Raw genomic sequence first — 22,566 nt, 5'->3', positions numbered from 1 at the left:
GAAAAAATTCAAAAGCAAGGGACGATAAATTCTTCAAATAATGACTTTTTTAGGTCTTCCGGTTGATTTGGTTTAGAATTGCCTAATTTTCTCTGAAGCCCTGGCTCCAGGATTTCAGGCTTATCTTCATGGGTGTAAAACCATCTTTTAGATTTGCTTAGCCCCGGCGCAGAGTCTGACGTGGTCATGGAAGAAGGGAGTGACGACAATGACAGCGAAAGGAACAGTGGGCTCATGGATGACATGGAAGAGGCGATGGTCCAGGATGCTGCGATGGTGATGGCAGAGTGCCAGCCCGACAGTGGGGAGATGCAGGACCCAGACGGCGACCAGGAGGACTCCAACAGAACCATCAGGTGAGGGCCCAGGCCCTGCCTCGTCCAGCAGGGGAACCCCAAGTGGTCTTTTTAAAAAACTCTTCGGTATTTTAATCTACTAAAAAGGAAAGTTCAAGTGTGTGCTCAATTTGTTTATGAATGAGCTGTGTGCTGTAGAGGGTAGGGAGCCTTTGGAGTTAGGAGTTCGATCCCCGGGGGGGGAGTGTAGTTTGCGCCCTTTCCTAGCATTGCCTCATTCACTGACCCATATTTTTCTGAATGTGAGGGATTCTCATATTTGCCATCCACAACTTTGCCACTAACCCGATGTTTATTCAAAGCTCATTGTGGAAATACAAAGAAAGGGAACGCACTTCAGCAGACACCATTTATTTTATGGCTGGCCCCTATTACAAATATCACACATGTCTACACCTTGCTGTTCTGGATTTTATTTCAAAAGTGTGTGAAATTTTACATATGTGATCTAGCCATCTATTCTTCTTAAATTACTAGATCTCCATTTTTTTAAAAATCTGGGGTCAGCACACTACAGCCAAACTAGAGTGCTGCTTGTTTTGTAATAAAGTTTTATTGGAACATAGTTATGCCCATTCATATTGTCTGCGGCTACATTTGAACTACTATTGGCAGAGTTAAGTATTCTGTGAAGCCTAAAGTATTTATTACCTGGTGCTTTGCAGAAAAAGTTTCCCAACCTTTGATTTATAAGTATATTTAATCTTTGTGTCAGTTTGACAAATGCCATATTCATTGACCAACTGAAATTGTTCATTAGAGTAAAGCAATAAAATAGTTAGATTTTTTTTCATTTAATGGAATAAAGCGTATTTCTAAAATACTGGAAAATATTAGTTTTATGGCCCAACTGTCTTTTGAAGGTGTGCATTTCTTTAGTATCAGAGGGGGGCTGAGAGGGGGGTGCTTGCCTATATCCATGAGGGGGGTGAGGAGGGAAGAAGAGAGACAGACAGAAGGAAAGAGAAAGAGGGAAAGGATTGGCATAATTCCATGGGCAATAGTTATTTAAGAAACTGTTTAAACAACAGATTTTAATTTGTATGAAATTATTCACAGAGACTCAAACTCATGTGAAATGCTATTATCAATAAATGTTTAATATTTTGCCTGTAATTTGTAATAAGTAAGCAAATAAGCTTTCATGAATCCTGTGGCCTCGGTACACTAAGACAGTAGCCTACCTGACACTGTATTTACTCGAAAACTGAACAGCAGAGACTTTCACCTAAAGACTAAAGTACTTATTACCCCGCCTTGGGATTTTAAAGTGTACATATCTGTGCCTATCACTCTTCAGAGTAATCCAGAGACTGAACCATGATAGTCTGACAATATTTCACTAAAAATGGGATGGAGAACATTTTTTTACTTTCACTTTGAAATAGCTGAAATAAGGTTTTATGCGGGAAAAGATCTCTTTCTAAAAGCACTTCTTTCCTGAAATATTTTGACTTTTCAAGTCCCTCAACAAGCAACAACATCCCGCTGATGAGAGTCGTGCAGTCTGTCAAACACACGAAGAGGAAAAGCAGCACCGTGATGAAGGAGGGGTGGATGGTCCACTACACCAGCAAGGACACCCTGGTGAGACCCATGGCGAGCGTAGTTCTTGAGTGTCGCTGACCCTGGGAGGCACCGATGCCCTGTGAAGACTGTGGGATGTCGGGTCTCCAGGAGCAGACCTCCCTGCAGGCACGGCCTGGGTCAGGTGCGGCACATTCACAGTCGCTGGGTGTCAGAGGGAGCTGAGCAAGCGACTGAGTTAGACAAAGGTGTAGACGGCAATCGCAGGGAAACAAAATCATTTACCTCTGTTACTTGGGATCTTCACACACCTTGAAAATCTACCTGTCATTTTATAGCAGTCATGAAAACAACAGTGTATGCTTTCAGAGTGCTCCTCTGAGATTCAGAATTTTTTTAAAACTATATTGCATTTTAGGGAGAGAAAAAACAATGATAACTATTATATGCTTGTTAAATCCTTAAGTGTTCACTTAAAAACTGACCTGCTCAGGAATACAGTAATCTTATACTTTATTAGCTAAAAGACAACACATTTTAATTTTTTTATGTATAATCTGAGCTGCTCACCACTCCAAACTTTCCTGATAGTTGGTGAATGAGGTTGTACATGGAGGTAAGAGAGAAAAATTTGGCTAATGTTTTAAAGTTGAATTAATTGACATTTGATGATAAGTTTTTTTTCTCAGTTGCCAGTAGTGTGTTCCTCATTACTTCCTATCTGTTGCATCCCCATACTTGCATTAGGTAGGTTGCTATAACCTAATTATAATCTCAACCTTCTGTGCTAGAGAGAGATTTACATAGTTCTTCCTAGATGTGATGTAAAATAATTAAAGCATATTTTATGCATTTGACTGGTTTAAGATCGGTTGTAGAAGACACCAAGAATAATGCTAGGGCTTTTTGGTCTAAAAAGATGAACACACACCCACACGCAGCCTAAAATGGAGGAGGTACCTAGAACGAGCAAGGATCTGATCACCAAAGAAGAGAAGGTCAAGATACCCGATGCATTCCCCTCACGGTTATGCCACGGAGTCAATCCTACCGTCCAACAAAAGATTCTTCAGTTCTGTTGTGGCATTCAGAATTCTTCCCCCTCTAATGGAAGCCAGACTACCTGGCTGGGCCAACATTCCTTGTGTTCTAAAATAATGAGAAGGTATCAGCATTGTATCTCCTGGTAAACCTTTTCATTTTGTTGTGGACTGCAAATCCACCTTTAGCTATTCAAGCAGTCAAATAAGTTTTAAAAGGGTATTTTCTGTTTACTATGCATATACTAAATGCCAGGCCCTGTGCTGGATGCTAATAATACATCATCTCCTTTATTACTCATAACTCTGATGGAGACGTGGAAACTTACAGCACGCTTGCTAAATAGTCCCCTTCTAGAGTGTGAAATGGAATGTGAGTCTCTCAGGCACTTACCACCATCAGATCTTGTCCCTGTTGGGAAAATGTTTTTATTTTTTCAATAGTAGATATTTTTTTAACTTTTTCTAAGAGCCTGACTCTAACTTCTGTTTCAGCGGAAACGGCACTATTGGAGATTGGATAGCAAATGCATTACCCTCTTTCAGAATGACACGGGAAGCAGGTACTACAAGGTGAGTAAGGGGCTCTTTCCTTGACTGGAGCCTCATGCCCCTTCTCCGTGGGGAGGTCGGGTATCAGAAATGCAAAATACACCCGACAAACATGATTTTTTGTGTGCTTGCTCTAAGAGATACTTTTTCTTCTCTGTAACTTTCAATTTTGGAGGAGCCAGGTTGTGACCCCCTGATAGCCGTTGGTGAATTTCACATTTCCCTGGGGAGTGCTTCTGGTCCCCTGGGAAGACCGTGGGGGAGGAGAAGCTAATTGAGTGTTTTAGCAGAGATGTGCGGCTTAAACAGGAAATTCAAGGTCACAACAAATTAGCTGCGAGTACCCTTCTGAAATCCACTAGGCCCAACCTTTGTTTTCCTTTTGTTTCTTCAGCTCTTTCCCTCTGTAGCCTTGCAGCATCCCTGGGAGCAGTGAAGAATCCTTGTATGCTTCCTCCGTGCATGGTCAATATTCATAAGGAACACTTTGTTCTAGAGAAAAATTTGCCAGCAATTTCCATTCTGTCTCTCTACGTGAAATAATACAGATGTAGCATAATGTATCACCCAGTAAAACATGGTTCCAGAAGAAATTCATAATGAAAACAGTTTATACTTGCTCCTTCAATATTAATGCAGGCTCAGGCGTAGTTGATGTGCTTCTCCCTGGCCATTTACACAGCTCCAATGGAAAAAGGATACCTCATTCATTTTTAAATAAAAAATACATTTTAAAAGTTATTACGTCTTAGTCACTCCATACCTCCTGGAAGATTATGTGGTGATTAATTTTTTTTAATATTAAAATTGTCTTAAAAGCAACTGCTTTTAAAACCATCGCTGTGGTTTTCCTCATTAAAACTATTCACTTGGCTATATTATTACATTAACATGTACCAAGTCAAATTATATGAATCATTTCCAGTTCCTTAAAGAATAGTTAAACTTTAAAAACAGCCATCCATACCCAAATGCATTTCCAAAGTGTAATAATTCCACCTCACTGTTATGAAAATTATCATTTATATTTGAAGGCTTAGATTTTGAGGCAGATTAAAAATCATTATTCTTATTGATACTTATTCTTGCCACATGAACATAGTGAAAAAGTCACTTGAATTTTTCTGGGAAAATGAGATGGTTAGGTTTCCCCTGGCAAAGGTATTTTTAAATTTTGCTTAGTAATATTCTGTATTTTATGAGACTATTTCATATAAATCATGGCCACTTGTAATGTCATTTCTCAATGTTCCCTGCGTGAATCTTATTTGAAAGTTGCATACTTCTGGTAAATGACACTTAGCACACTCTTCCTTCTACAGGAAATTCCTTTATCAGAAATTTTATCTCTGGAACCAGCAAAACCTTCAGCCTTAATTTCGAATGGGGCCAACCCTCACTGTTTTGAGATTACTACGGCAAACGTAGTGTATTACGTGGGAGAAAATGTGGTCAATCCTTCCAGCCCACCACCCAGTGGCAGTGTCCTCACCAGTGGCGTTGGTGCAGATGTGGCCAGGATGTGGGAGGTGGCGATCCAGCATGCTCTCATGCCTGTCATTCCCAAGGGCTCATCCGTAGGGTCAGGAACCAACTCTCACAGTGAGTCTGCTAACTTTTCTGTCTGTAGAGCAGGTGAAGGGAGCCTTCTAGGGATGATTTAGTTTATTTGATAACATAATATACTCAGATATTTCATTCATTAAATTATCTTATATTTATTTTGTATTAAAATTTGAACAAATTCATGTAAACCCAAATATTAGGCAATAGCAGAAACTTAGAGCTATTGGTCATAATTGAAGAAGTATTCTTGAGCTTGACCTGGAATGCCAGTCTTGCTATTTACAAATATGAACTAACATGTTTCCTGAAAACCACCTAACATGCTAGCTACCATGTATGTACATGGTGTGTAAAGTACTTGGAAACTCTTGATAATTTTATTCCAGGAAGAAAACTGTGTCATTAGTAGAATGAGATAGATTTGATGAAAATGGAACCAGTATCAAATATTGAGGGTGAATTTTAAAAAATATTTGAGAGAGATATTTATATAAAAATATAATTTTAAGTTTAATAATGACTATCAAATAAAGAAGTCTGTGGGGAAGAACCTGTATTTCACATCACAGCATATTGGCTGATGATCTATGACAGCTTCTTAATTGATCTCTCCAACTAATGTACACATTAATAGAATATATATGCCTATTTTGGTGCTCAGCACTTTACATAAGGTCTCTAATTTAATGCCTAAAACAACCCCAACAGATGGACATTAATGATTTGCCTATTTTACAGGGGAGGAAATTGGTTCCTAGAGAGATTAAGTCATCTCAGCTTGTACCAGGGCTACAGAGTGGCAAGCCAGTACTTGAACTCCAGTCTTTATGACTCCAAACTCTAAACTGACAAAACACTATTTTTCAAAGCCAAGTACTAAGTAAATCTGTAATAGTAAAAGGAAAAAATATTCTAAGAGACATTTTTATAGAAAAATCTAATTGCTATGATTTAAAAATATCCCTGCAGCTTGATTAGTAAGCATGTGTTTACGTGTTATGCTGTTAACTCTCTTACTTATTCTGTGTATTTTTAACATGTATTTCCAGGAGATATTTCTCTGAGTATTTCAGTATCAAATTGCCAGATTCAAGAAAATGTGGTGAGTATATACTTGGTAATATAAAATTTGGTGATGCAGTTTTTTTATTGGAAGATAAGGGCATCACAAAATACATTTTTATTTACTTAACATTTTAATTTTTTAATATTTTCTAGAAAATAAAATAGTATCTTTCACAAGATTCTAGAAACATTATATTATGTGGGTTCGTTTGGTGATTTTTCTATAATCTATTCTGTAGTGTTGTGAGCTAAATGCCCATTATTTATCTCAGGTAAGCAATCATAATGCAATTTATGATTTTTCACACATTTGCCCATCTTGGTACTAGAATTTTAATGGGTGATAGATACTACACAGCACAAAATAAGATGAAATAAATTTTTTGAGTTGCACGAATAGCTTAAACATGACCTTATTCTCATTTCTTGATTGCTACCAAGGATTATTGTCATGTGACGAGGAGCTGTAAATGCCCTTGCAGTCACTTGTACATATCAAGGAAACCTCAGAAAGCTGCATAAATCAGATTTTGTGGGTCTGCACTCTAGCATCTTTGTCACCTGGGCCATATAACTCCATCCTTTCAGCTCAGTTTTTGAAAATTACACAACAGGCCTGTTATGAAAGAATTTACACTCTGTCATGTTTGCTTTATTTGATATACTTTGTCACTACGGCAGGTAGCCCAAAAGTAATAAGGCCTTTCTCACCCCATCCTGTGACTCAGACCTTTTGCTGTATTTTTCTTGCTATTCCTGTGACCAAAAACAGAGTTTACAGCCTTACTTACACTGAGCTGAGTTTATTTTTTAAAGAATAAACTCCGTGAAACTCTATCACTAGTATAGCTCTACAACCTTTGCTGAATTGGCATAAAGTAAACTGAAAACCAAAATTTGGAGAGAGTAAGGAAAACTTCATAGCGAAGATTAAACAAATTTCTGTGCCGTCGATCACAAGATAGCTTTCTAAAGGGTCTGTGGGGTCCTGTTGCTCTTGCTGAGCCAGAGAAGACTTGGAGACACATAGGTTAACTTGTAAGCCTTTGGGAAGTTTTAGATACCTGTGCAGTGGTTCCACCCGGTTTGGCCATGGCTGTCCACTGAAAATTCTGGGTGGGCCTTTGAGCTCTCAGGGAAAGATGGGAGAGCTTGGACTCAGGATGTGAGAGTGATGTTAATCCACTTTCTTGTCTCCAGACAACCCTGAACTCACCCCGTGGACACTCGCAAGGGATCACAGGAGGGAGGCAACTTGTGGTTGCTTTCTAGGGGGAGGGACATAAGAAAAGGAATGTGTAGGATATGAAGAGGGTAGGACTTGATGTAAAAGGACTTATTTTTGAAAGGACAGAACAAGAGTGGAGGACAGGCCGAAGATTCCATTGGATGTGGTGGGGGTACGAGAAGTCGCAAAGCATTGCGCGTTGTGCTTTCTTTCATAAGTGTGGTCATCAAATCACAGGCTGTCGAGCATAGATTAAAACATAATGCTTTATTTAGCAAGTATTATTTTGAAGAGAAATACAGTAGACATTTAGAACTTGTTACCTCCAGAAATGGTAAGCATGGAAGACTTTAGTGACCTCCCAGATGAGGATTCCTAAGGGCTGTCATCCTTCTGTGGTGTCAGCACCCCCCTCACAGTGATTCAGCCCCTCCTCTCAGTTTAGATTCTTGGGGGTGCAGATGGTTGATAAAGAACCAGCCTCACCATTCTAGCCACAAAGAATGGAGTGGTGGGAATCAGGACTCTCACAGATTTACGATTGCTTAACCCATATTTCTAAATAGTCATCTCAATAAGCAAATCCTTTCTTTAATATTGACAATAAATGACGCTGTATAGTCTTAAGTCTTATTTCTCTCCAGGGAGACCTATTTCATTGGACATGACTCTGCTGTTTAAAAGCAGAATAGTTTTCAAAACATTACAATGTTATACTAAGTGAAGAGCGTACTCTGAATGTTGTGGTCATATTTCAGATTTCACCTAGCATTTGCAATTTGTCTAAAATATTTAATAATATTTATGATATGCTTAATAACATTACGTAGTTTATTAGGACTAATGTTTTGTTCCGCTTCATGTTTGTTTTTCACTGGACTTGCGCTGTAGGACATCAGCACAGTATATCAGATTTTTCCTGACGAAGTACTGGGTTCTGGGCAGTTTGGAATTGTTTATGGAGGTAGGTTAGTTCACTAAGTATTTTTATTAATTTAAAATGTTAGCTACTTGTGTTGATAAAAGCTGTATCTCCAAGAAAAGTATAAAAGACAAGACCTGTGTGTATATACGTTTGTCTGTGAGTCTCTCTGTGTTTTACCTTTTGAAAGGTAAATTTCTCTTGAAATAATTACTATTTGGAAAACTGGAACATTTATGTTTTGAAAGAGAAGCTTTTCTAATCCTGAAAATCTTCTTTTGCTTAACTATGGACAAACTCCAAATACAGTACTGGTTGAATATTGGTTTATTTGGACAAAGTATTGAGAAACCAGGAATTTGTAATTCATAAACAAATAAGTTCCATTTCCTTTTAGCATATTTTATTAGAGCTCCATAAAAATTCCATCATGTAACTAAACACACAAAAATCTCTTATTTCTAATACCTTTAACAAAGCATGCATTTCATTAATTTAATTTTTGAAATGAAATACTAAATTTTTATCTTTTTTCTTATTGCTGAGCTTATTTGGTGAATTTATTATTTTAACCACTGCTGTTTTAAAGTCTAGCCAGTTCTATTATATTTTTCAAGTCTTTACAAAACATTTAATGTTAATATTTTACCTGCCTTATAAAAGGACATCCTAAATGTTATTTCCTTAATATAATCAGTAGCAGATTATACTTTTTGTGAGGTGGGGGTACTCTGAAAGTAATGGCAATGTCTTACTCAGTGTTACTTACAATGTTGTGCTTTAGTTTAAAAATTAATCAAGTTCTACTCTATTTTACAAAGGAACTGTGATTCTTATAAAATGCTCAAATGATGTTTGTGATGGCAGGCTTATCAGTGAGTCAGCCACCGTTGTGCTTTTTGTCAATGTGTAACAGTGCATCAGGGGAGACCGGTCACATCAGAGTATCGCTCTGCAGTGTAATAATCACATGCAGAAATCTGTGGTATATATACAGATGTTAAATATCCATAACTGCACATATGGGGGGGGGGGGCAGGTGTGGGAAATGAGGTCAGAGAGACCAGCAGGTGCCAGAGAATTTGTACCATCCAGCACTGCAGGAGCAGACTTAGGAGGAGACCTGCGAGGGAAGACTGAAAGATAAGGCGAGACGCGGAGAGAGAGGCTGGGGTGGGCGACGACAGTCTCAGAGGAGAGGCCAGGTACTATAGTGACCGAGGAGCAGGCAGAAGCGGCTGTGGCCTTGAGGAGCAGTTGCAGAAGAACGGCCAAGCTGAAACAGAGATTGCAGTGAGTCCAAGAGGCATAAAGAATGGGAAGGAAGTCGAGGCCATGAGAACGAGGCGATTTGGCAGGGAGAGGAAGGCTGCGGTGAGCCAGAGAGAATAGCAGGAGTGAGGTACGGGGGGAAACGCTAGATTCACAGCAGATGTTGAAACAGCAGAGTTTCAAGTTGGTTTGTATGCGACCAAAATTTTGAGTAAATAGGTTCATTTTCAGATTCATTTTCATTTTCAGATTCGGCGAACGCTACTGTATTCTATACCTACTACAATATAGTAGCATATAAATTAAGAGTTTGAGGGTGTCCTGCAGATTCCCTCCAAGGTTTGTTGTAAGAATGAAATGGGACGGAATGTAGAATGATGACAGCGATGATGACAACTAACGTGTTGTTGAGTGTGTGTAGTTATCTGGACACCGTGTGTACTTTCCACCTTATTTCATCTGATTCTCACAACCACCCCATCGAGGAAGATGAGGAACCTGAAAGAAAGCTTGCGTGATTTGCTTAAGATCGCGAAGCTAGTAAGGGACAGAGCCGAGGGTGTTACCCTTTGCATTCTAATACAGATTAGTTTATCAGGAATTTAAAATTATACTTTCTTAAGGAGAGCATTGTTCTGGCGGTATGAGTATTTTCTATATTAAGTAGCTCAATATCCTGTTTCTAAAACATATGTTTTTGAGAAATATCAGGCTGTTGATACGTATAGCTTTAATGTTCCAATTCTTTTGGACTTTAAATTGTGGCTAATTTTAAAGTACATATATGATTTAGAATAATGGAGCCAAAAAATGAAATCTTTATGGATATAAGTCAGTGCACATAAGAAATATTAATCTATACTTGGTGAAACACTTTTATACTTCCCATGTGTTCCTATAAATTCTGGAGCTCTTTAATATGGATGATATTTAATAAAATTATGCTAATATTTCCCTTTTTTATTTTAAAGGAAAACATCGTAAAACAGGAAGAGATGTAGCTATTAAGATCATTGACAAATTAAGGTTTCCAACAAAACAAGAAAGCCAGCTTCGGAATGAGGTTGCAATTCTGCAGGTACTCGTTTGTTTTTCATTCGGAAGCTATAAACTACCCCCTCAACTTCTGCAAAACAGAAACAAGTTATCCAAATATGTGTGGTAGAGGTATTTAGAAACACTTTAAAATTATTGAGAAAGCAGATTAAGCCTCAGACTACTGGGCTGGGTGGTATCTTTCCTCAGTCTAGAAAGCAGTTCTTTTTTATGTACTAGGTTTTAATATATTAATACTCATTAAATGGGTAATGTTTCAAGATTTGCTCATAGTGGACATGCTCAGAACATTTTGTTTTACATTATAAATGACCTTGCCTTCGTAAACATTTCTCCTTTATGCTGTGATTATTATATGAATTGAGTATGTAACTGTCAGCATATCAGGTAAATGAGTAACATATGTCTGAGAATCACATCAACTTGATGTTTGTAATATCTTCTTTGTCTCTTACTGTAAACATTGCATTTAATATTGAGCATGTTACTTAAGTCTTCTCATTAATAGCAGTCCCTTTTTAAAGCCAGAATTTGTTAATAAAAGGTATTATGTGCTATATATAACTTCTTAATCATTAAAACGTTTTCTGTAGGCCAGAAGGAAATTGAGCAATTGTTGCTAAATATGATCAAACTAGCTATCCAGTCTAGAAAATTTATACCATTGATAAATGCCCATTTTTATATAACTGCCATAATTCTCTACTTGTCGTGCATGCTGATTGTAATTTCTAATTCATAGTTTTAGTGAATAATTTTCATTTGAACATTGCTAACAAAATGAAACAGATTGAATTCTTCATTGTTTGTTTCATTCAACTGCCATTTATTGAGTTTCATACCATTAAAAGTTGAAAAAGATGTGATTTCTGCCCTAAAGGAGCTCATGTATGCAGAGAACTAAAAATAATAGCAGACTTCTGTGGGATTCAGAATTTCTAGAGATGGTGTTTTTGTGCTTTTGGACAACTACTGTAACACAGAGGACTACTGTATTCCCTGTTTTCATGCGGAGGAAGACAACCACAGCTTTGAAGATGCCAATGCAGATTCATAGCTCAGTGCTTGCTAATCAGTCCCAAAAAAGATGTTTTTTATTCTTAACTTGGCCACACTGAGCTGCGGATGACATCTGAAAACTTAGTAAATGACACCTTCCCAAACCTGGCCCATGCTCCCCAGCCCCCACTCCCACAAGGTGTCTGGAAGGCATATTCCTTTGCAGGATGCCAACGTCCAGAGCTGGCATACGTGCAGAGATATTTATCCTTGGGCCTTGCATGGTTCATATGGCTATGTCCTTCTACATTTTGGTGCAATTGCAGAAGACTGCCTCGATGCTGAAGGTCTGGTTTTCTGTGCCTAGGCCGTTTAAGTGGCTTCCTTGAGCCTGTCAATCCAGGCTGCTGCTTCTGTAGTGAGGTAGAAAAATGAATTATACCTGAGCATAAACTACCTCCCATCTCCTCTTCTGAAACAATAGGTGCAATCAACAATTCAGATGCAATAAGCCGACATTTGGCACAAGTTTTATTATAATAACGTGGTTATCGAAAGGGTTAGGTTAGGTTAAAAGTCAAATTATGCTCCTTATGCATAATAGCTGTCTTATTAAGACTTGAAATCTCAAAAATCCTTGTAACTTATCCCATCCCCTCTGTCCCCAACCATTCTTTGCTTCATTCATCCAACTCGTATTTACTAAATACTTATCATGAGCTAAGCACTGTTGTGCACCCAGTAGATATAGTGGGGACAAAGACACACAGGTCCTAGCTGTCACGGGTCATTAACTTATATCCTGTAGCTATTTATACCTTTAGTTTGCTACGTATTTATGTGTTGGATTTTCTTTTTATTTTTTAAAATATGTTTATATTAATTTCAGAGAGAAAGGAAGGGAGAGGGAAAGAGAACATCAATGATGAAAGAGAAACATTGATAAGCTGCTTCCTACACACCCCCATACTGGCGATCGAGCCAAAAACTTGAGCATGTGCCCTGACCAGGAATTGAACCATGACCTCCTGGTTCATATGTCGACGTTCAACCACTGAGCCACATCAACAGGGCCGTGTGTTAGATTTTCTTTTTTTAAAATTAATTAATTAATTAATTAATTAAATTTATCTTTACTGTTGAAAGTATTACAGATATCCCCCATTTTTCCCCATTGATCCCCTCCACCCTAAATCTAGCCCCCTCCCAGGCCTTCATCACACAATTTTTTGTGTCCATGGGTTATGCATATATGCATATAAGTTCTTTGATTAATCTCTCCCCACCCACTCCCCCACCCTCACCTCCCACAGATTCATTAGTCTGTTCCATGCTTCTGTGTCTCTGGATCTGTTTTGTTCCTCAGTCTGTTTTGTTTATTAGATTCCACATATGAGTGAGATCATGTAAAACTGAATCAGGAAGAATCAGAAAACCTGAATAAGCCAATAACAACTGATGAAATCGAAGCAGTAATTAAAAAAACTCCCAGCAAACAGAAGCCGTGGTCCAGATGGCTTCACAGGAGAGCTTTCTAATTCTTTAAGTTGTAGGGTTAGATAGTTTACTAAAAATTTTTCTTGCATTTTGAAGTAGGCTGCAGTGCTATGAACTTCCCTCCTAGGACTGCTTTCGCTGTCCCATAGATTTTGGGTTGTTGTGTGTTCATTTTCATTTGTTTACAGGGAGTTTTTGATTTATTTCTTGATTTTATTGGTAACCCATTCATTGTTTAATAACATGCTATTTAGCGTCCAGGTGTGATTTTTTTCTACCCTGTCTTCCAACTTACTGATTCGACCCTCAGCTTCCCCTGATCTGCTGTTTATTCCTTCCAGTGTTTTCTTTATTTCTACTATGTCATTCTTCATTTCCTTTATAGTTTTCATATCTTTTTCATGCTGTTGAGCATCCTGACAATCAGTATTCTGAACTCTATCTGATAGATTGCTTATCTCCATTTCATTTAGCTCTTTTTCTGGAGAATTCTCTTGTTCTTTCATTTGGGGCTTGTTTTTGTGTCTCCCCGTTTTGGCTGCCTGTTTGGGTTTGTTTCTATGTATTAGTTGGGCCTGCTAGGACTCTCAGTCTTTTGGGAAGGTCTCTAGTTCAGGCCAATGCCAGACTCTGTTTGTGATTGGCCTTGAGTACCCTGTTTGGAGCTATCAACAACCCACGGTTTGAGGTCTACTCTGCTGGGGCTGGGTGCATTTGATCAGGACCAAGCTGCATGTCAAAGTCTGCTTTTCCAAGGCCCAGGTCCAGAAGCAGATCAGGCAAAGACTCAAAGCACTCTGAGGTCTGCCTCTGCCTGCAGGCTGATGAATCTGATTTTCTTAATGAGCTTCAGGCTATAGAAACTCTAAGTGGTAAGGCCAGAGGTTTTCCAGCAGGGTGGGGCAATTGCATCTCCCTCAGACAAAAGCTGCTTGGAAGGTAAATGTCAGCTTGCGCAGTATGGGGGAATGACGGCACAGGAATCCAGAGGGGTGCCCTCTGAGCTCTATCTCCAGAGCCCACAACCCTAGATTCTCCTCACACAGCTCCAGTCCACTCTGTCCTCCCTCTGCTGGAGCCCAAGGTGAGTGGCTGCATGGGATACTTTGTGCTTTGGCTCCTTAAGAGGGTGCCTGCATTTCCAGCTGTCTCTCCCTGACAGACAGAAACCCGGCTACTTTCCACACCCAGATGTTATGTGAGCACCTTTCTCAGTTCTGTTGCTCTGGGCTGGGGAGCCCAGCCTGGGGTTTAGGCCCCAGAGCCCTCAGTGGGAACCCCCCACAGCTGAGCTATCCCTCCTGACCTTCAGCTGCCGCCTGTGGGAGCCCAGCAGCCCCTCGCGCCTCCGCACTCCCTCCCAGTCTCTATGCAGTCTCCGCTTTTCCTCCTTGGTTATGAGGGTGCTCTCCAGCTCGTCTTCAGTTGCAGTTGATTATTCAGGATGGTTTTTCTAATATTTTAGTTGTAATTCCAGTTTGGTCCTGGGAGAGTGTCAGTGTAGCTTCCACTCAGTCTGCCACCATCTTTAAATCTCGTGTGTTGGATTTTCAATCACGTAACCTGTACAATGAGTCTCATTAAGGTTTGGCTTAATTACATGCAGATACCAGGTTCAAGAGTTCATTCTTCATCATAAAGTTGATAATTGTTCCAAAATTTGTTCACCAAAATTAGGGAACTCCTTATGTCTCCCAGTTGAAACAAATGAACAAACAGTGTTTGAACCCATTTACCGTTGTCAAATACATTAGCTTCTCAGGAAAGATTGTAATTCAGTTTCCAGAGTCGGTGAGGTTCAAGCTCACCTCCCTTAAGTCTGTTCGTTCGCATATCACCAGCTGTGTAAGCATCACTCTCACACCTTCCTTAAAACTACAGTCCACTCATCGATCCTCCCCACCCCTACCCCTGTACCCCTCTTCCTCTGATCTGTGTTTTCTTTTTTCCTATAACACTTACCACCTTATAGCCTATTTTAGAATTTTATTTTATTATATTTGTTATGGGTTCTCTTCCCAGCCCCAGCCCCTCCAACTAGAGTGTATACTCATCAGGAGGGCAGATATCAATATTTTATTCACTAATATATCCTGAACATCTGGCACACATTAGGAGCTTAGCAAGTATTTGTTGAATGAATAAAATTGTACATAAATACCATCTTGTCAGGTAAAATAGCATCCAGAGTTGCTGTTAATGGTTAAGTGGTTGGTTAGTTAAGAAGGACTGTGTGTGATTTGTTCTTTGAAAGCCCTCCTTGCCCCACTTTGTATTTCTTATCAAAAGAAATAGTTCACCTTTTTGAACCTGAAAATTCAAAGAATAATGGGGATAGGGGCTGGGGCTTGGAAATCTTACTCACCGGTTGGTATGTTCGAAAAAAGTACCGTGATTGATGTCAGTTGAGTGGTGGGGAGATTTTCTTTCACAAATCTTGAGGAGTGGTTTTCAGTCCCGCTGGATATAAAAGCGATACCCAGAAGCATTTGGTATCCTCTGCTGTGTGGTGTGTCTTATGAAAGTTTGCGTCCTAGTTTATGGCTGTACCTGGAGTCTGAAACATTCTGTCCTGTCCCTCCTTCTCATTCTCCAGAAGGGAATTATGTGGGTTGAAGTGGCTGATTTTGAAAGTCTCCCTCATGCAATCTGTTAGTCTGCTGGTCAAATTTAGAATTCTTTCTGTTTGTAGAAAAATACCTTAGCTTATACAAGACTTCAAGGTTATAGAACTGTGGATTGCGGGAAAAAGTAGAATTGCTTTTCTGTTTTCATCTTCTGTATAAACCTAGGTGAAGGCTTTCAAGGTTGATTCAGTCATTAGAAAACTAAGCACTTTAGATGTTTTTCAACAGTTAAAAATTAAGGCAAGTGTGAATCTTACAACATCGTTGTCCCTTATTTATATTATTTAGAATAACTGTTTCTATTATCTGTAAATGTTTCATTTTTATTATATATTTCAGGAGAATGTTAATTAATGTAGACGTTAAAATTATTTCATAAAATTCCCAAGGGATCCTGTTTATAGTGTTATTATAAATTTTGTAACTGTATTAAAAATAGATGGTAGATTTAAAATTTTTATTTTTTCTATTCAAGTCAACAAAATCAGAAAAAAATTCTTGTTTTATGATTATTAGGGATATCACCGAAAACTGACCTTTATAAGGAGATGCAAGTATATCATAGAAAACTTAGAAATTAAAATCTACAGTAAGTAGTATTCTAGGAATATATCCTAAGAAACCTGAAACACCAATCAGAAAGAACTTATGCACCCCTATGCTCATAGCAGCGCAATTTACAATAGCTAAGATCTGGAAACAGCCCAAGTGCCCATTAGTAGATGAGTGGATAAAAAAGCTGAGGTACATTTACACCATGGAATACTATGCAGCTGTAAAAAAGAAGAATCTTTTACCCTTTGAGGCAGCATGGATAGACCTAGAGAAAATTATGCTAAGTGAAATAAGCCAGTCAGAGAAAGACAACTACCACATGATCTCACTCATGTGGAATATAATAAATAAAATAAACTGATAAACAAAATAGATCCAGAGACATAGAAGCATGGAACAGACTGAGGGATCTCAGAGGGAAGGCAGGGGTGGGGGAGTGGGTGGGGAGAGATTAATCAAAGAATTTATATGCATAACCTATGGACACAGACTTTGGTACAGGGAAGGCCTGGGGGTCGGGTGGATACAGGGTGGAGGGCATCAGTGGGGGAAAAAGGGGAACATCTGTAATACTTTCAATAATAAAGATAAAATTAAAAATATAAAAAATAAATAAAATTAAGTAAGTAGTATTGAAATGATCTGTTTCATACTATTTAAATTATCAACACAGGCTTATTTGGTCAACATTAATTTTCATTTTCTAACATTACGATATTGCAATGCATAGAAAGCTTTAGGACACTCACGAATATAATTCTAATTGATCTATTTTTTCTCAATTATCAACTTTTATTTATGTATAAGTAACAAAACTAGAGCTTCTGTTTATGATACAATGTATGGAAGCATTCTGGAATTATAAAAGTTCTGAACACAGAATACAGAATATAGAAAAAATACATGAGAAATTCACAGGCCTTAAATTAAATGTATCCCCTTGTACTTATCTCATCCAATTACCCCTGTCATTCTGATCTCTTTATTGTGAGGCACTGCTTCTCATTCAACTCTCTCTTAACTTAAAAACAAAACCACAGCATCAATAAAAAGTGGTCTTGATTTCCGTGGGCTGCCTCCCACAGCTGCGGCCCAATTCTCCCTTTTGTGCCTCCGCACTTCAGATTTGCGCTCTGCTCCGCTTTCAGTTCTTGTTCATAAATTCCCTTCTCGTCTTTGGTTTTCACATCTTGAGAAAATGAAAGACTCTTTTTGCCACACTCTTGTGTTCTCCCTCTCCCCAACTGTCATACTTTGGCTGAGTTTTAGTGTCTATCCCATTTGACGAATCTCAGTCCCTCAACAGTGTGGATGCTTTGTTCCTATTCCAGTCTCGCTCCCCACTTCAGCCCTGCAGTTCAGAGGCCCTATTTCTCCTTCCCTGCTAGCTCCCCCACCTGTCTCCTTGGACTTCTCCTTCCATTCATCTCAGTGGTTTATGCTAATTTGGAACTCATTCACAGACTGAGGTCATCACTTGAAGAGAGTCATCTGTGGTCTCTTCGCAGGTCATCCTTGAGCTCTGACAGTTCACGTGCAAGTAGCTACAAGGCAGGATAGCTGAGGAAGCAGAGTGAATGAGGTCATGGATTAGGACTGGGGCCAGGGCATTGGATTCAGGAGAGTTCCAAGAAAAATATAACACCGATGAAATCTTTAGTTTGCTAACCAAAGAAATGGTGGAAAGGGCCATTAGGTTGAGGAGTGACCTCAGGAAGATATATGTTCTGTGAAAAATGAGTAGAAAACAATAGTATAATTTACAACGTCCTTGTTTTCTGTGAATATATTATACTTTTCCTACAGAATTATATTTCAGTGTAATGTGTTTTTATACTTGAAAGTCTTCTATTGGTCTTCTCTATAATTTACAGTACAGATAAGTACTAATTTTAATTTTTTATTATATTTTAAATATTTAAAGCATTCTCCTGGATTAAGTTATCATCACAGTTATTATTGGTCAAAGTTTTGTCAAACAAGATAAATATTCTGTAAATTTTGGTCTATGCTTGTCCATCATAAAAATAAAATGTTACCGAAGATAGGTTATTTAATGAGAATGACTTTTTAATGTAGTTGATAATTTGGTAGATGAATATTACTTATTGTTTGAATTAGAGAGAGTTTATTTCTTTTTTTAAAATGTAGAAGCCAAGCCCTGACTGGGTGGCTCAGTTGGTTGGAGCATCATCCCATGGTTGTAGGTTTGATTTCAGTCAGGGTACATACCTAGGTTGGGGGTTCAATCCCTAGTCAGGGGTGCATATGGGAGGCAATTTTGGATGTTTCTCTCTCGCATCGATGTTTCTCTCTCCCTTCCCCTCTCCCTCTCTCTCTCACACACACATTGATGTTTCTCTCTCTCTCCCTTCCTCTCTCTCTAAAAAAAAAATCAGTGAAAACATATCCTAAGGTGAAGATTTTTTTTTTAAATGTAGAAGCCAAGTTGTAAGCCAAAAAAACCCAGTTATTTATCTTTAAGAATACATTTTAATATTCTTTTAATAAGTCCATTAAATCTTCCTCTAATTATGTTGAAAACATGAGTTAGAAACTGAGTTGGAAAAGAATTATTTTGCAGTTATTAAGGTCATTCACTATTTACACCAACACAGTATTTCCAATTTTCTGTTTATTTTTCTCCAAGAGGATTTTCCAAGAGCACTCTTGTAATTTGGAATACGGGAGAAGTATGCTTTTATTTTGGGAAGTTGGAGAAAGATCCCTGTGAAGGGAAACGTGGGAATGGAGAATTTTGAGATCACACGGATATTCTCAGGCAGATCTGTATTGAAAAGTATTTATGGACTGTTAAGATTCATGCATCCATGTACCAGGCAGTAGAGTTACAGATTTAAACAAAACAGATTTTCTTAAAATGATCTCTCTGCTTACGTATCTCTTAAAATTCTTTCTGTTCCCCATGAGCCTATCTTCGTTTGGAGACTGCTCTGGTGAGACAGAGAGAGCCGTAAAACCAGGCAATGGGTTTTGTGTGAGTTCATAGGGAACCTTAGACATTGTGCCAGATCAATTGGGTTTATTATGCTTGGGAGATTGTAAATTATTGAAAGATTTGGAAAAAGAAATTATTATGATCACATCTGTACTTAGGGATGACATATATAGGAAGAATGTTTAAAGGCAAGAAAACTTTGTTAGAAGCTATTCTCAGTTAGTAGTGAGAATAGTCACAATGCCCCATTCCTCTTTCTTTCTAAAATGTCATCTTGGCTTCAGCCCTAACATTTCCATTGCCACTAATCTAGACCAGGCTGTTAAATTCATGCCTTGATTACCGGAACTGGTGATATTCATGATAGCTGAGCCCTCTCCCTCTTCCCACTGCATCATCTTCCTGGCACCCCCTTTTCCCTGGTCCATCCTGAAGGCCACAACCTGATGAGTCTTCAGTTGGTTTCCATCTTATCTCTCCCTAGCATAGTAGTTTTCTTTTTTTTTGTTTCATTAAACATATCTACTTGTCCTGCCTTTTAACCCTATAGGTGATCCCACTAGACTCTATCTGTCCTGTTCAACTGAGTCTTTCATTTTGCTTCAAGTCATTGTCTTTGTCATAGTTTTAACCTCTGGCCATTGCTCAGCTTTTAATTCCAAGCTCAGACACCAATCTCGGTTTACTTGGCTCATCAGTGTTCTATGGATCTTCAAGATCCACTAATCCTCTGTGTCTTGTGCTACTTTCCATATCTCATTTTTATTTATGGTTTCTAATCTGAATATAAATTACTCAAATATTTATCAGGTGCTTCTTTTGTAATAATTAGATTATAAGCAATTTGAAGGTCTCAGAAATACCTTATTTTTTTCAACTTCCACAAAGCCTACCATAGTAGAAAAGATATTACAGGTAATTAATTAACATTTGACAAAATTGTCTGAAATCACATACTGTATTTTCTTATTCTTTTTCAGGCCTTTGTTATGATAACTGTTGTATAAATAAATCATTAAATTTTAGGCTCTTAGAAAATTTTGGTATTTGATGAGCTGGAAAAGTTTATAGAATAGCCACTCATTGTTCCAGATGTTCCAGGATGTCTCAAAAGTTGAGCCCTGGGAGGGGGTCGGGGGAACTGTATATTGGGTGCAAAGGAAATCAGAGAACCTGTCAGAGTTTTACCTTGAAAGCCAGTGGAACCTCAAGATCAGGAGAGAATTTGGTAGTAGAACAACATTGTGGTGGTTCATGGGTTGAAAAATGGAACAGGCTCTAGGGAAGATGTCCTGCCAGTGAGACAGATAGGGAATCCAGATTGTCAATGCAGATTGTCAGGATGAATGTCATAAAAGGCATAGGGGTGGCTTACTGCAGTGAGAAGACTGACAACAGGCAGCATTCAGAAATCCAGACAGCATGCTCAGATGGGATGTGAGGTCATGATGGGGACACTTAAGTAGCATGGCTCCTGAAGCATACTAGTTAAAATAGGCAATATCCTAGTCCTAAATGGACTGGAGTCCAAGGAAAGAATTAAGACAATGTATATCATCATGTTTAAAGAACATAGATTCTACACTTAGACTGCCTGGATTCAAATATTAGACTAGCATTTAAGAGTTCTTAAAAGATTACGTAAGTTACTTAAGTTCTCTGTGCCTCAGTTTCCTTATCTAAAAAACCTCATAGACATGAGAGTTGAATGTGATAATTTGTGAAACTGAGCAATGCCTTGCACGTAGTCAAGTTTTTATGCTTATTAGATGTTACTAGTTTGCCTCCACTGAGTTGTAAGTCTAGCTCCTAGGAACAAGATCAAATAACTTGATGTTGAATTTCTTAAGTAGGGCCTGGAAACACATAATTTTGTCATAACAAAGAACATGTATTTGACTCAAACTTGGGGTAGGGCTGAACATGCCTTAACATATTCCTGGCCCTTGGTAGGCATTTAGTAAGTATTTGTTTAACAAATTATGTAGCCACACCTGAAGGAACCAGGGGGATACAGAATTACAGAGCATGCCAGTAAAACAAAGTATTCTTGTTTTGTTTTGTCCTGTTATTATTATTTTTCCTGTTAACCCTCACCCTAGGATATTTTTTCCATTGATTTTTTTTTTTTTAGAGAGAGTGGAAGGGAGGGGGAGAGACAAAGAGACAGAAACATCTCTGTGAGAGAGACATCGATTGGTTGCCTCCCGCATGCAGGCCAACCAGGGCCAGGGATCCAGCCTGCAACCAAGGTATGTGCCCTTGACCTGAATCGTACCCACAACCCTTCTGTCTTCTGGCTGATGCTCCAACCACTGAGCAAGACAGTCTAGGGCCAATAAAGTATTCTTAATCTTCCTTCCTTTTTGTCTAAAACAAGTGGAAATTTGTCTTCGTGGAACAAGATTAAATATCTATCTTGTTAATACATGGCTTTGTTCTCTTAGTCTAAAAAATGATCAGGAGTGGGCGGAGGAGAGATAATCATGATAGAAAACTAGAGAATAATGTTGCCATGTGTGGGTGGGAAAATGAAAATTTTTGCAAACTGTTGATTTTTTAAAATTATGGAGTCAATTTAGCTTTTTATTTAGAGAAAAATGCAAAATTTGAGTACCTTCTCTTTTAGTGTGTAGTGAGAGGTTAGTTGATATTTTTGATGCTGGAGAGCTCAGAAGAAGCCAGGGGAGGCTGTTACTCAGTGACAGTGTCCAGGTCTTTGTCACTGTGCAGGAAAGAATTCAGGACTGATACAGAGGTGTTCAGCAAAGCACAGCAGATTTATTGAAGTGATAGCATGCACTCAAGGAAGGGAGCCCAGGTGGACTCACAGAGTGAGTTGTGCCAGGGGGTCTGGGTGGAGGTTTTATCAGCTACAAGCAAGAGGAGGGGATGGGGGTGGTTGGTGGTCTCTGACGCTGGGGGGCGTGGTCATCAGCGCAGCTCATCTTTGTCTCTCCTCTCCAGATGGTGGCTCTTTCTTTGGTCTTCCCGGAATTCTCATGGTGATCTGAAGGACAGTGTAGTCAACATGGTTGCCAACTCTGGCTGAGACAGTTTTTTGTTTGTCTTAACTGTTTATTACCCCAGGAAACTGGGAGGGGGCAGCGAGGAGACAGGTGTCTATCCACAAGTCACATCCATACTGTCCTACTAGAAGGGGAGGGAAGGGGTAGAGCCTGGGGTCTCTTGTCCCTATGCTATCTCTCCTGCCTCACTTTCATTGTTTTATCTACTTATTTTATTTCTTCAAATATTTCTTTCTTTGTATTCTATTGCACAAAGAATTTACTTGAAGTTGTGTTTTTTAGACATGTTTTGCAGCTCTAAGGTAATCTTATCTTC

General features: G+C 38.7%; 1 protein-coding gene across 3 annotated transcripts in view; it reads left to right on the top strand.

Annotated features, from left to right (window-relative positions):
* PRKD1 (protein kinase D1) overlaps positions 1-22,566 on the top strand; it is a 298,239-nt gene that overhangs the window by 244,786 nt on the left and 30,887 nt on the right. For all 3 annotated transcript variants that reach the window (XM_087823242.1, XM_087823237.1, XM_087823247.1), the window contains 7 exons: positions 152-356; positions 1,820-1,943; positions 3,419-3,496; positions 4,798-5,077; positions 6,091-6,143; positions 8,226-8,298; positions 10,500-10,606. In XM_087823242.1, the coding sequence (XP_087679368.1) occupies positions 152-356; positions 1,820-1,943; positions 3,419-3,496; positions 4,798-5,077; positions 6,091-6,143; positions 8,226-8,298; positions 10,500-10,606 (920 nt within the window). The remainder of the gene's footprint in view (positions 1-151; positions 357-1,819; positions 1,944-3,418; positions 3,497-4,797; positions 5,078-6,090; positions 6,144-8,225; positions 8,299-10,499; positions 10,607-22,566) is intronic.

This window comes from Miniopterus natalensis, chromosome 1 (genome assembly GCF_054644295.1).
Source record: "Miniopterus natalensis isolate mMinNat1 chromosome 1, mMinNat1.hap1, whole genome shotgun sequence".
Lineage (NCBI taxonomy): Eukaryota > Metazoa > Chordata > Mammalia > Chiroptera > Miniopteridae > Miniopterus > Miniopterus natalensis.
The sequence above is the reverse complement of the archived record's forward strand: the minus strand, read 5'-3'. Positions and strand labels throughout refer to the sequence as shown.